The 14,318-nt window shown below is 42.4% G+C and overlaps 1 protein-coding gene across 7 annotated transcripts in view; it reads right to left on the reverse strand.

Moving 5' to 3' along the window:
• The window catches only part of si:ch73-103b11.2 (protein outspread), a 44,923-nt gene extending 31,054 nt beyond the window's left edge, over window positions 1–13,869 (reverse strand). For 6 of the 7 annotated variants that reach the window (XM_034558524.1, XM_034558529.1, XM_034558526.1 and 3 more), the window contains exons 1-3: window positions 13,009–13,869; window positions 10,662–10,739; window positions 8,923–8,988 (exon numbers count right to left, since the gene is read on the reverse strand). In XM_034558524.1, the coding sequence (XP_034414415.1) occupies window positions 8,923–8,988; window positions 10,662–10,739; window positions 13,009–13,128 (264 nt within the window). In that variant the 5' untranslated portion in view covers window positions 13,129–13,869. The remainder of the gene's footprint in view (window positions 1–8,922; window positions 8,989–10,661; window positions 10,740–13,008) is intronic. The other variant, XM_034558528.1, reaches the window with a different exon arrangement.
• Between the last annotated feature and the right edge of the window lie 449 nt (window positions 13,870–14,318).

The following is a 14,318-nucleotide window of genomic DNA, read 5'->3' on the forward strand; positions in this document are numbered from 1 at the left end:
CCAAATGTCAAAACTAGCATCAATACAGAACGTTCCTCTACCAAAACGCCAAAATACTTCTTAAAATCCCTAACTTTCCCGAAGATAAAGCATTTAAATCGTAAACCAACACAAACAGTAAAAATAAGAACTTTTTTTTTAATGGTTAAAACAGACGAAATATTAAGCATTGAGGTTCAATACCAAGTTTAGTGATGTCCGTGGAAAGATTTAGAATACAAACCATCAGACACAACAAATGATTTACATGTATTCTGGTTCGGGCATCTTAAAATGTTTGTATATTCCATATAATCACAATGCCTATGTATTAGCTGAACACATTATGTTGTATTATAATAATAAGCATTTCATTGCAGTATTTCTTTAAAATTTAATTAATTAGTTAATATTTCAAAGCACTTGAGAGAGGGGGCATTTTTTGTTTGGTTTCTCTTGAGAGAGAGCACTAAGCTGATTAGGTGCCGAGGCTGGAGGTAGGCCAGTTCATGCCTGCTTGAATTTGGCATTTTGGGCCAGGTCCTAAAGAAGCTGGAGTGGGTTATCAAAGAGCGAGTCGCTCACCCAACAACAATTAGCAATAAGCCAATAATACTTATGTCGCAGGTTGTGAGGATTTCACAAGCAAGACGGAAAGATGAAATAAAAAAAGGCCCAGTAATGGTTCTCGGGCTACTACTTCTGAGATATGGTCAGATACTTGAGTGAAAATAGTGTACAGGGAAAGGGTTGATATGACATCCAGTAATTAAATTAATTCAATTCTAAGTCTATTTCTGTGTACGTTGAGTGCAACGAAAGAAAGTTAAATTCCTTGTATGTCTACTCATACATGGCCAATGAAGCTGATTCTGAGAATGAATAGAATATTGAAAATATTAGACACTTTTTTGATATTTACATTGGGCAATTGCTATATTAAAATCGGGAATTCCAAAAAATATTCTTTAGAATATTCGATTAATTAGTTATTAGATTCATCGGAAAAATAATCTTTAGATTAATCGAGAAATAATCATTAGGTGCAGAACTATACCAAACCCAACTCCTAGGTTGCACTTTCTTCCCGTCTAAAAATATCCAGTCTGCAAAGCTCTAACAGGTGGCTGGATTGGAAAATCGCAAAGCTGAGGTGAAAGGTTATCCAATACACCTGCACCTGTTGCAACTCAGAAAGATATTCAACTGCAGCTGTGGCTACTGCAAGCCATCACAAGGCCGCAGTATTAGACACTTGGTCTCGGACCAGGTTACAACTGGACTTCATCCAACAGAGATGTCGTACTGCAGTGATGTAACTAATCAACCTCAAAAGCGCACACAGCTATAGCTCATGAGCATGAGAAATTGTGTAGCCAAATATTATTTAATAACAGATATAACCTCAATATACTGGTGGGTTACAGTGGTGTGAGTAATTCACAGTTTTCACTTTCTAGTGTCTCAGTGACCTTACATCCACACCATCGCACGTCCAGACACCTACCCACATACCCGACTGTTTTATTAGTGCCCGTCTCAGGGCTGGCTAACCTCTCACCCTGATGCTTTAAATGAAACCTTTTGTCGGTGTCCTAGTCTAGTGTTTAGAACTAACTGAGCGAGCAGTCAGTCAGGCCGGCCATGTTTGGCTTTATAGACGAGGGAGGGTTTGGGAGAGAGAAGTTACACAATACAGCTGGCTGCTCTCGGACACAAATTATTTATTGGCCAGAGAGAACTGCAATGAAAGACAGAGATGCAAGAGAGTGGCATAATAAGAGAAAGTGAGGAGGCCAAAGGAAAGAAAAGGAAATCGGACTGAGTAATGGGGACAGTAAAAGTGGAGACCGTGCAAGTGGAGTGGACACTGTTTTAGCAAAAGCCGCCTGGAGCCAGCCTTTCTTTGAGCTAATGAATAGCTGGAAATCATTAAAAAGAACAAGAAAATTAAGGAGGGTACAAAGAGAAGGATGGTAAAAGACATCCTGAAAAGAGCCTTTTAAGGACTTCTCACCATGGACCATCTAGCATTATGCTCAACCCAACATGACAGTCATTTTCACCAACAAAACATTAAAAGAGAGCACAAGTTCACAATCAACTGGAATCCTACAGCAACAGAAAATTGATACCTTATGAGAAGCCATTTGTCATGAGCAATATATTACTATTTTACTCTGGTGCTGATAGAACTAGTGCCCTGTGTTAAATGATCCTGTCCACAGGCTCACGCAACAGTGAACACCAATATAATAATAATAGACCACCTGCATTAGCAGAAGCTCAAAGTTTGAGGAGAACCTTAAAAAAAACAGACCTGCACCAATTTGTCTATGCATTTCTAGGTCATAAATGTCAATGAGCGTTTTCAATGAGAGCACTTTGTTTGAAGCCATTATTCGTTAGACTCATTAGGTCTTTTGGCTGTGACACACACACACACACACACACACACACACACACACACACACACATATACAAATCAGCTGAGGTCTTATTTCAGGGCATTTCTCCATGCGTCTGTACACTAATGACACAAATAGATTTAAATGACACGTTTAAAGATAAAGACATTAAAAGTAGCCACAAGGGTGCCATGTAGACTAGTGGCTCACACCAGGCCAAACTCGGGAGTTTCATGTTCAGAAAGCAGACTTGGTCCTGAGCCAGACAGGGTTACTGTACTTTTTGAAGGAGTTAAAAGTATTTAAACAGTGAACAAGTGGAGGCGATAAGATTGTTTTTATCTTGGCCACATCCGGAATGATGTAGTGCTCAGTTCAAAACTGAAGAGCACAGACAAAGTCAGACAAAAAGCCGCATTCATAGATCAAGAGAAAATACAACCCGGCCGTCATCCATGAGACCTTTCACTGCATTCAGCTAAATCATACTCTCCTGGTAATGGTAAACCTGTGTCTCTTCAGAAAGCAGAGCACTCAGTTGGAAAGTGGACCCGCATGTTGGGTCACTTGGAGGACAGCAAGCCCCTTGATTAGCGACCAATGTGAGCTGGTGGATAAGAACCTGTGCTTAAGCAGGGATGGGATGGGATATTACTTTATTCATCCCCAGGGGGGAATTCAGATGTACGGCGTCTTCACAGACTACCAAATTGCTTCTGGCCTGATGTCTGGAGAAGCTGCAGTCAAGTTGGTTGTGTCCGTGTCAGGTCAATCATCTCTCATGAGAGCAGAGCAAGGTAGACTTCTTGGCTTGGAACCGACGGGGAGACGGTGGCTGAAATACATGCTGCTTGGTTTGGGTCGAAAAAGTATCATCTGCACGATATGAGGAAAATCTGCGTTGTGCAATAACATTGTTCAATATTGCGATGAAGATATGACACAGATTGTAACGTGCATATTAGCCACACATTTCCTATGTAGACCTCCGTCACTCCATTTTCAGAACAGAGTTAGAATTCAATATTACAAAATGTACAGCAGCAACCTAAATATTTATAAAAGCAAAGTCACTATATAAACTCAGTGACAATAAAATAAATAATAATCCTGAGTGACGTTTCTAAAGAATGAAGAACAGAGACATTAGTCATTATGAGTCATTCATCCTGACATTTTAAGATTGGTGGCAAACATTATAGACAGGTATGCTTTTATAGCTTGTGTAGCCGAGGTTTATGTTGTGGCAACACGTAATGAGTTATAAAATAATACCACTGAGGCTCACTAGTCTGCACCAAGACGGAAACAACTTTATTACTCCAAGCTGGTCAACAACAGCGCGTCACCGCTTCCCTGCACCCGTTCCACCTTTCACAATGAACTCCCCGGACACATACGCTGTGACGCTGCTTACTAGAGGCAACTTAAAGTCATTCAGAGCCTTCACTAAGAGACAACTCAACGAAATAGCATACCCGTGTTTGCAACTACTCGGTTTTGGCCGAGCTAGCGTGATGTGCTGCACCGGTGGATGAGATGGTGCAGACAAAAAATAATAAAATATTGCTTTTGTAATGTTTGTGTCATGTTTATGCTTGTTGAACAAGTGTATTTATAAATACAGGGCGACTGTGGGTCAGTGGTTAGCAGGTCTGTCTTTCAACCCGCCCTTGTCGATGTGTCCTTGAGCAAGACAATTAACCCTGAATTGTTCCCTGTAGCTGTTCTACAGTGTATGAATGTAACATGATTGTAAGTCGCTTTGGATAAAAGCGTCAGCTAAATGACATGTAATGTAATAATTTGTTTGACGCACATTCAACTCCTACTGGTTGGTCGTGCCACCTGCACAGTGGTTTCTAAAATTGGAGAAAGAAAAAGGCCCAGGGTGTTGCGCCCTCATTGTGGTCAGCCTCCCTCGGCCAACAGCTTGGGAATTCCTGGGATAAAACATTCACTATTTCTGTACACAAAAACAAGGGAATATCCCTCTATAAATATAGTAAACTGGGGATGTGGGGTTGAGTGGCAGTTACAGTGTTGTAGATCCTGATGATTACAAGCTGTATGAATGGCTGTTCCCATGGTGTTGTGGCTTTGTGCAATGGGAACAGTGACCCCACTGTAATCCATGGCTGTTTACATTCCAGCAGATCAGTTCCTACTGGAACCACGGGGAAGGAAGGGCAGGGGTTAAAGAAGACTCTCACGCACCATATCTCTACAAAACCAACACACGCCTCACACTTTGTAAACAACCCACAATGATCCAATATGGTAGGCTTACACCTAACAGTGCATTCATTGTTGACCCTTTTCCTTCTAAATCATCTGCTTCTCTCTCTCTCCAATCAGTCTTTGAATCCTAAATCATCTATCAATCCATATTGTACTGCAACACAAACTTGTGTACTGCAGGCCGTCTCAACTTGCCTCTCCACTCGGTTTCCCATGCCTTGCTGCGAGTGGAAGACTGGAGCTCCCCTATAAGTATCCCTACATTTATGGGGCGGGGTTGAGCCTGAAGGCAACAACACAGCTCAGAGGCCCGGCCGGCCGGTCCACTCATCCATTCCCTAGAAAGCTATCCCAAACCAACAAAAGCTCCTCAAAATTGGTTAAAAATAGGCTTTAATTCTTATGTTTCACAGGGCTAGAGAAGGGAGAATTGATGCATGTTTCAACATGTCAAAATGTCTTACAAGTTCGAGGGCAAACCTTGCTCAGAGGTTGTATAAGCTTGTGTCTGAAAGAGGCAACAGCATAGTGTACCTCAGGTTAAAAGAATGCACGAATGTGTGGGAAATGGAGGGAAGTTTGTCAAAACTCTCAGTTCTTGGACTGTGCTGTGGGGCAGGGGTCCACTATTTCAATTCCAGTAAACACTGGAAATTAATTGAGTTAAGATGAAATGAGAATGACATCATGTTCTCCTTGGAACAACAATGGATATGGCTGTGGTACAGACAGTCAACTGCAGGCAATACAGTCTAAAACCAAATGAAATTCAAGAGCCGTCTGAATGGACCTTTTATGCATTGCAACTCAACAGGTAGACTCATCTTATTTACCGGTGTACTGTTCAATCGGGAATTAAATACATTAATTGACAAGTATCAGAACATAAAGGTGGAACGTCTTTTTCAATGGCCTCCAATCAAAGTGAGGAAATATTGTAAACATTGCACCGTCAACAGTCATAAAAGAGTTTCAGTGCAAAACAATGTACAAAAAGAAAGAAAAGAGAACTGCGACCACAACAAAGACTGAGACATTGCAAAGAAAGACATGTCATCCAAGATCACATGGTGAAGGTGTTGTGTCAGTTGGAAAAGGTTACGATTAGGTCAATCGGAGCTGGGTGTTGCGTGGGATATTTAGGACTACATAGCAAAGCAGTTATTAGAGTGTGGGTGTTGATCATTTTAACTTGCACTGATGTCATTAAAGTGGCTTTGTTGAGCTGGAGAGTGCTTTACACCCACATAACTGCCCTCAGCACGAGGTGATAATGGATTTTGTGTGTGTATGCGTGTTGCTCACATCACTTAAACAACTTGAACAGCTTATTCACACAGTTGTGTTTGGATGGCCTCTGTTCACGTTATTTAATCTTTACCTGACATCTGAATGATTAGAAGACCCCCTTTTCTCTCAACAGTGTTAACTCAAGGCGGCTGAAGCCGAGGGTTTCTCAAACCTTGCAACACCGGTTCCTGACACAGACTGTGCAGTCAAACACCCATCGGCCCCAGGTGCATTCAGTCACACAAACACAGCACAAACTACAACTCTGTCCACTACAGCTTTGCACATTAGTTTCTATGCAATGTCTGATGGGCTTCTAGAGTAGGTTTAACTTTCTACAGTTAAACCTACTGTAGAAAGGCTTGCTCACCATGTGACTAGAGACGACCTCAGCCCACAGACACTCATGCTGCGCTGCCAGAGTGTTCTGTCCTGCATCCCTTCAGTCGGGACAGAGAAAGCCAGAGCTCTCCACAAAACGGAGAATAACTCTCTCCCATGTTACACATGCCACGGTAGACGGTTGCTGGACAAAGGGACAAAACATGTTGCCTTGGCAACGCTCCCCTGAAACTACTGCGTTGGCTTGCTCTGGGAAAATCTAGCGTGTAGATTCAGCGAATACTGGAGAATGAATTGACAGTGGGCTTTGGGAGTACATTTATCTAATTTCCATGATTACAGCTAACAAAATATAAAGTGCTAAAATTCAGTCGTAGACACAAAAGAAATGTCCACTCCCTTCTTTGGAGGCCTATGCCAAGAACGATCGCTGAAAGCTGCACTAACACATTAGCCTTGCATGGCAGCACACGTTTGATGCTGGCCAACATTTTCAGCTATTCACCCTGTCCATCCTTCCAATCAGAACACTTTTTCTCTTTATCTTGCTCATACTGAAGCTACTTTCTTTCTTTCTTTACCACTTGTCTCTTGTACATAACGGATTCTCAAAGCCACAGCTGCTCGAAGCATAACACGATGGCAGTGGTGCATCGTGTTGGGTGTTCACTGTAGGTGGGCAACCCCAAATCGATGGCTTCAAAAACTGTGATCTCTCCCAGGCCTTTGCTAACCCATTCCTTTCCCCCAGAGCTGTGCCACATCCTGCAGGTTGGGACCGCAGTCCATCTGGGTTTGGTTAGAGCCAAGACACAAGAGTCATAAAACGAGGCAGAGAGGAAAACGGAGGGGCACCTCCTCATCTCAACCCCAACCAGTGCTCTCAGATGGGGGCTCTGATGTGGTTTGGAGCAACGTTATACTGGAGAAAGCTGGCAGTCTTTAGATTTCACCTGATACCATTAACAATACAGCATTTTAAACTGATCATAATGTCAGTCTTTCTTGTATTTAATGTTGATTGTAGCAATCTGAAACAATAAAGTATTGCCTTTTGGCATCACTGCACAAAGAACATTTTGCAATAATGGCTTAGCTCAGATCACAAAAAAGGCAAAAACAATACTAGCTACTTGGATTTGACACTAAACAATTATAAACACAATCAGTCACACACTCAAACTGCTCTTGTGTTATTAATATTTATTGCATATTCAGTTGCATATATATTTTACGTCATTACCTACACTGTCTATAAAAAGGTGAAGAAGGAATTAAATTGCATTTTATGAAATCCTACAACACCATTCAGACTAACTCTACCTGATGTTCAAATAGTCCAAATAATAATTGTACCTCTTAGTCCACAGAAAACGAGGGCCTGAGAGCCAATTAGCCAAGTTTGTGCAGCTGTTTATTCAACACTAAACAATTATTCTAATGAGTTTGATGTGACAAGTGAGGTTCTATATTTAGTGTCACTTGATATTTCCAGCTCTAGACCCTTGCTACCCCACTCTCCTTTTGATCCTCCATTCAGAGCAGAGATGAAAAGATGAAGAGTGACATCCAGAGAGAACGATGAATGGAAGGAGCACATCCGCTTCTTTTTCTTTGTCTCTTCCAGAATACACACAAACACAATCTATTGAATAGAGTTTGACATTTAGGCCAAACTTTTTTGGCATGTTTAGAACAATGAAAACCTTGGTTTAAGAAAAAAAGAAAACTTGGATGCACCATGTAAATAGTAGCCTTTCCACTCAAAATGTAGCATATTTCTTCTATAGGGGGAAAGAAATGACATTGAAGGGCACAGTAAAAAGGAGAAGAAAACAAATCTGCACAGCATCCTCGCTCCTGCTGCTTCCATTACATAAACCCTCTCAGCGTATCTCTGCTCTGCCAGGGAATGCCACATACAGTATGAAAGGGTCAAAAGCAACAAAGCAAGTGCTGTTTCAACTACTTCTGCTTTCACTTCTTTTCAAAGCACATCCACGTTTAGAAAAAAAACTGCAGTGTGCCGCTTCGGGTCAATCAATATTCAGCGTGGCCACGTGCTGCAGTGCATATAGAACCCGCAAACTATAGTATTCAAAAAGTGACCTACAAACACACAAACTCAACAGGAGACACAGGCAGTCTACACTATAATAATATAATTACTGATAGATATTCAACAGCTGACACCAATACAGATCACTAAAGGCATTAGCCTTCCTGGCATTGTTTTATAAAATGTTTAGTTTTTTATTTTCGCAGTGCGTTTGCTGCAGAAACAAACACACACACAGCTCGACACATGACTTTTAGCCTTATTATTATTATTATCAACACCAGGCTGCTTAGTGTTTAACACATTCACAAAATACTCTGTTGGATGAGAGAAAGCGCTGGTGTCAACAGTGAAGCGACATCACACGCTCCAGGTATTCCTTTGAAACATCCTCATGTGAAGGCTCTCTGCTCGGGTCAGAAATTACTTAACACTGCACTGTCATGGGATCTATATTACAGAAAATCAATCAACAGTTCAACCTACTGTAAATAATCAAATAGTGCTCAGGAACTTCATTTGATTCAACTGAAAATAGAGCAAACCCTTTATTTGAAATGTTTTATATTTTTTAAAGCCATCGGGAGGAAAGCTTTCACTCACCATTTCGTCCAGAGCGTAGCGAAGCAAGCCGTGCTCGTAGAGAATGAAGAACCTCCTCTGCCATTTCTGCAACAAAAAAAAATGTCAATGTTTGAATTACTGACATCCAGAAGTGGCCTCATCCACATTTTGTAAAGGATGAAGCAACATGTGAAAAAGAAAAAGATTTTGTATTTTACATTAGCCACTTTTAGCTATGATAGTTTAACAATCAGCTACTGTTAGAAGTATGAACAGAGATTAAGTTTCTAAAAAGGCAGATCGTTTTACTGGATCTGTAAATTGAATCGGTACATGAATTAAAACCTTGAATCTTGGCCACGAGACTGAACTGTATACACATGCAACCAATAAATACACAAGGGCTAGCAAGCTTTGGGAAACAGCTGCCATGGAGTGGCATCCGAATTCTCTGCACACTTGCTAATACATCACAACTTCATAATGGTTTCAAGCTGGAAATCAGATCGTTTTTCACCATGAATAAATATATGAAGAAAAAAAAGACGGGACACTAAACGATGAAGCCGATCATATTTTCACAAGAGAGTAAATTTATCGTTTGATTACATTTTTAATTCTGCCAATATTTGTGCAAATGATATGGTGACTGTTTACATTGATCTTTTTTACTGCGCTGACCCCACCCCCTCTTCCTAAATGCACCATTTTGTCTCAGTGTTAAATATCCTGGGCTCCAATTCCAACTGAGCCCAATCCATGAAATATTGAGAGGTGTTTTGTAACCTAAAAGGCATTGGAAGGTCTATAAGTGCTGATACGCTTCACAGTTGATGTTAAAAGGGACACTGCAGTCATATCCATTAAAAAGGTGATGGATATGTGGCTTACAGTGTTGTTGGACATATACAGCCGCAGACCAGCATCCTGTCAGACCAAAGTGGTCCTAAAACATGACTCATCCAACAAGTCAGCTCTTTTTTCTCTGTTATTTGTTTGTTGGTCAGTCGAAACCTGGTCAGTGACCAACCTGCTGACCTCAGCACTACAGGCCAGCAATTATACAACGGCGGTGAAAAGCTGATTGTAATAATAGGCCGAACACATCAGCGACTATGTCAAAGCAGCAGCAGTCTGTTGACAGTAGTTGAAGGATCCAGAGGTGCTTTTCCCAAAACCCATATGGAAGCCATCAGTGTGGCTGTGAGAACTGGGACTTTTCCTTCTCCTCCCCCACATTCTCTCTACTCCTTTTTGGGATGTACCACCACAGTATAATCTGAGAGCTGATAAAGGAAGTGGAGCAGCAGAGCAAGTCTCCCATTACATGATGTTAGGGGAGCAGGACTCGTGAAATAAAGTCAATATTAGGCTCATTATTGCTGGAGAATGAGACCTCTTCTGATAGAGGGCCAATCCTCCCACAGGAAGCTGCTGAATCCATGGAACAGCTACAGGAGCCACAATAACCAGACCTCCTGTTTGTCAGACGTCACATGAGAGACTAAATTAAAGGAAAGGCTCGCTTCTCAACTTACTAGCTGGCCTAATGTACTGAACTTTACCCATCTCATAGTCAAAGCTGTTGAACATAAAATCACAGGCACTGCATATATTGACTCTTGGTATGAGCAGAAGCTACAGACAATGGGTCAAATAAAGTTGTTCATTTTGTTTTCATTAAGCTGTACCAAATGTCTATTGATAGGAAGTCAAAAAGAGCTGAAGAGACAAAACTATGCTCTGTTCTGAACAAGTCCAGCATAGGAACCACTTACCCGAGATCTGTGTAAGGGATTATCAAAGTTTGTCCCCTCTGGTGCCAGTAGCAACCATCCTCCATATATAGGCTTTGCCTGGTGAAGGAAAACACAATTACAGTGTTGAAAGCAAACACATTAACAGGCACATTAACTAGTCGATTGACAGTTCAATTGTCCACATTTGAATAACTGGCGGCTCGTCCCCAGTTTAAAATTGTGTCGCAAATATCAGACAGGATTACAAGGACACACACACACACACACATTTTAGCTCAACCCCCGAGAAGGTGAGTATTAGTCACTGCAGGCTACATTCTCTAGCTGGCTGTATTCCAGAGCACCATGCTGTCCTGGGAAAAAAAAGGAAAGGCTAACACACATGATTTTCCCTCTGATCCTCTAAGTGGGTGGACTGGTGGGTGGAGGGGGCAGCAAGATGCAGAAGTTAGCAAGAAAAACAGTGGATGAGAAACAGGAGAGAGAGAAGCAGCACAGGGCCTGAGAGCTTTCGTGGCTCCAGATTTGCAATTCAAACTTGTACTGAGAAATGCAAGTTGGCCTGGCAGTCTTTCTTAAATCGTTCTGGTACTTGAACTCTCGCCATACTAGTAGTCAGCATTTGTTTGCCAAGCCAAAAAAAAAAAGAACAAAAAAAAGAGTTCTGGATAACCACTGCAAGGTTGCGTGTGCAAGAGCAAACATTAGACTAAATATGTTTACACTCTTACCAACACGTCAAGAGCTTAACAAATGAAGTCCCTTACGTAATCCAACGGCATTGGCACAACAGCCAACAGATCAAGTCAAAAAGCACTGACATTTAAAACCGCCTGGCACCTCCATGTCCCTCCATCAGAGGTTTTGATTACAGTCATAACTTCATCAAATGTAAAGCCAAATATAATCCACTCGAATCCTGTTTCTTTTTGATTACAGGAGGTACAGCACATTTCTCAGCTTGGTGATTTTGTAATCACAAGTCCAGCTGTAACCTTGGACGGTCAAGAGCTTGAGCAAAGACAATATTACACTTTTGGAAGACAGCCTGAGAAGCGACACATAGGAATAGCACCTGAAATAAGTTGTTTGATAATGTGACTGCAGGAAAGAACAGTTGGAAAGAAGTGTTGAGAGTGAATCACTCATACTGGCTTGCTCCTGGTTTTAGTCTGAAGCCCAGGGAGAAACACTTGGCCCCATCCTTCCTCCCATGACCTGACAGCAGCACAAATGGCAAGTCCTCCCGGGAGAGAGAAATAGACAAGACGAATCGGGGTCATCTTTTACCCTTCAATGGTTCAGTGGATGAACGGCGACATTTGCGTGAGTTTACGTGTGTTCATTTTGCCATCTCCCCCCCCCCCTCCAACATCTATTACCCCGCATCATAAATGACAAGGTAATTGTGCAGTAGCGTGGGGCTTTGAGTAGTGCATTGGTGGGATGGCAAAAGGAATGAAAAAAAAGATTTATGGATGGAAATAGATCCATTGGCCCTCAGTATCTTCTTGTAGTAAGACAATGAACAACAAGGTCAAGCTGTTCTTGGACTCTAGCCTCTGACCACTGACGTTAACCTTTCACTGGGTGCAGTTATCAAAAGGAGAAGGCTGATAGCCAGTGGGTCCAAAATTCCACAGAGAAGAACAAATAACCTCAAGACTATTTCCATTCCAACAGAGGAGCCATTGGTCACGGCGGAGGAAAATGTGTACAATGTCGTTTCGATGTTAGCCCTCAGCCAGCCGCCTCAAAGATATCGCCAACCAAAGAAGCATCAGTCATATAAACAAACTGAATAAAGGTGACTCTTGACCTGTCCCGTTAAACAGCTTACCCAGAGGAGTGTTCACGATATATAGGCCAACAGAGTTCAGTGTGCCCTGATGTCACCTTTTACAATCCATCAACAACGGCAGCAGCGTCATTGGAACGGATCCATTTGTGAAGATGGTAATGCAACATAAGAATAGGATTTTGACACACTCCAGTTCATGCATAACACTCAAAGAAGTGTTATAGCATGGGACATTATTGCTTTAAAAAAAGAAAGAAAAGACAACTGTAAAATGACTCAACAAAAGCAGTTGATAGTCAGCTACTTTGCTGCCAGGGAGGGAGCCAGGTGGAGGCCTATATCTGCATGAAGTGAGGTCAATATACCAAGTTTCCCTCAGGCCAGAAACTAATTATGTCCAATTAGCCTAACCTTTGCACTTCACGGGCTATTGACACATGACAACCCGTTTGAAATGTGCACATCAAGCGGACAAGTAACAACAGGCTTTCACTTCTCTTTTAAGATCGGCTACGATATTAGTATGGAACATCCCACGTTTAAAGAACACAACCACTAGTTCACCTGGTTTAGGTCTTCGTCGTTTAGCAAATGGGATTCTCTGGGCTTGAAGCAGTTCTGGCATTTGCTTTTGTTGAAAATGTTGGCTTGAAACTTCCGACAAGGATTGTCTTTGGATGACATGATTGACGGAGAAGGCGACAGTTGAAGAGACAACAAAATAATAATACAAAAAAAAAAACAATGCTCAATTCTCGCAGGCAAATGTGTTGTAGTTGAAGTCAACTTGCTGCTGGTGAAATATCACGGGACCACTTTGTGAGAAAGAAGCTTGAAGTCCATTAAATGGGAACTAGCGTGCTGGTCACCTGTCCGGTGTTACCTGAGGCGCAGAGCGACCTCCCGCTGAGAGCTCTCTATCACCGTCATCTTGCCTGAGGGGTCGCCTCGCGCAGCCAACGTTGACCCGCTAACTTTAGTTTGCGTGTGCAGGCGCACGAAGAAGTTGTCGAGACGAGTCCTCGAAAGCGCAGACAGGTGTGCGCGGTCTTAGCCTCCTCAAAAACTTCTCCCAACGAGGTGTTGGCGTTTCACAGGTGACATTCCGGGCCTCGAGCTCACTGCAAAGGTCCCGTCAGCCTCCATCAGGCGGAGCGGCTCCTACCGAGGGAGCGAGTCCACTTTGGCCCCTCTCACTCCGTCTCTCTGCCGAACAAGTGACACCGCATTCATTGCCGTGAAACCCGACGTGACGCTTCTAACGTCTCTCTCCTCAAGGCCAGACACCGTTATCCAACTTCACGAGCGCCATCGACTCGGCTGTCACGCCGTTGGGTCCGTTCCGTCGGGTCCCGTTCGCCGTAGCACCGTTCCCGCTGGCACGAGTACGCAGTCTGCAGTTGGTGTTTTCGTGAAAATCCTCGTTTGGGCCGTACGACGAGGAGGTGCTCCGGAGAGAGTGGGGTCGTGAGTGACGGCAGCCTCGACCAATCACACGCGCCCAAAACCGAGGCCATGTTTTAAATGTCCAATAGGAATCCTCGAGGATCTCCAATACTCTTGCTCATGGTAGGTGGGCTTTAAAGAGCCCATGATAACAAATAACAACTTCTATCTATAACTGTGCTGTTATTAATATTAGCTTGAGCTAATATTTTTCATTCCCAACTGAAAAGACAGACTGTGGGGTATGTTTAGTCAGGTTACCCTCGTTATTAGGAGAGCTTATCTCTTTAGTTTATGTTTTTGTGGCGGGTGGGGAGTTGTACTAATCTTTAAAATCCATAACAACAGAACAATACAGCAAAAGAAAAAAGTAAAAGAAAGATCAATATTTGTCCCAAAAATAAATAACTTGTTCCTTTTATCCAACA

This window comes from Cyclopterus lumpus, chromosome 19, assembly GCF_009769545.1.
Source record: "Cyclopterus lumpus isolate fCycLum1 chromosome 19, fCycLum1.pri, whole genome shotgun sequence".
NCBI lineage: Eukaryota > Metazoa > Chordata > Actinopteri > Perciformes > Cyclopteridae > Cyclopterus > Cyclopterus lumpus.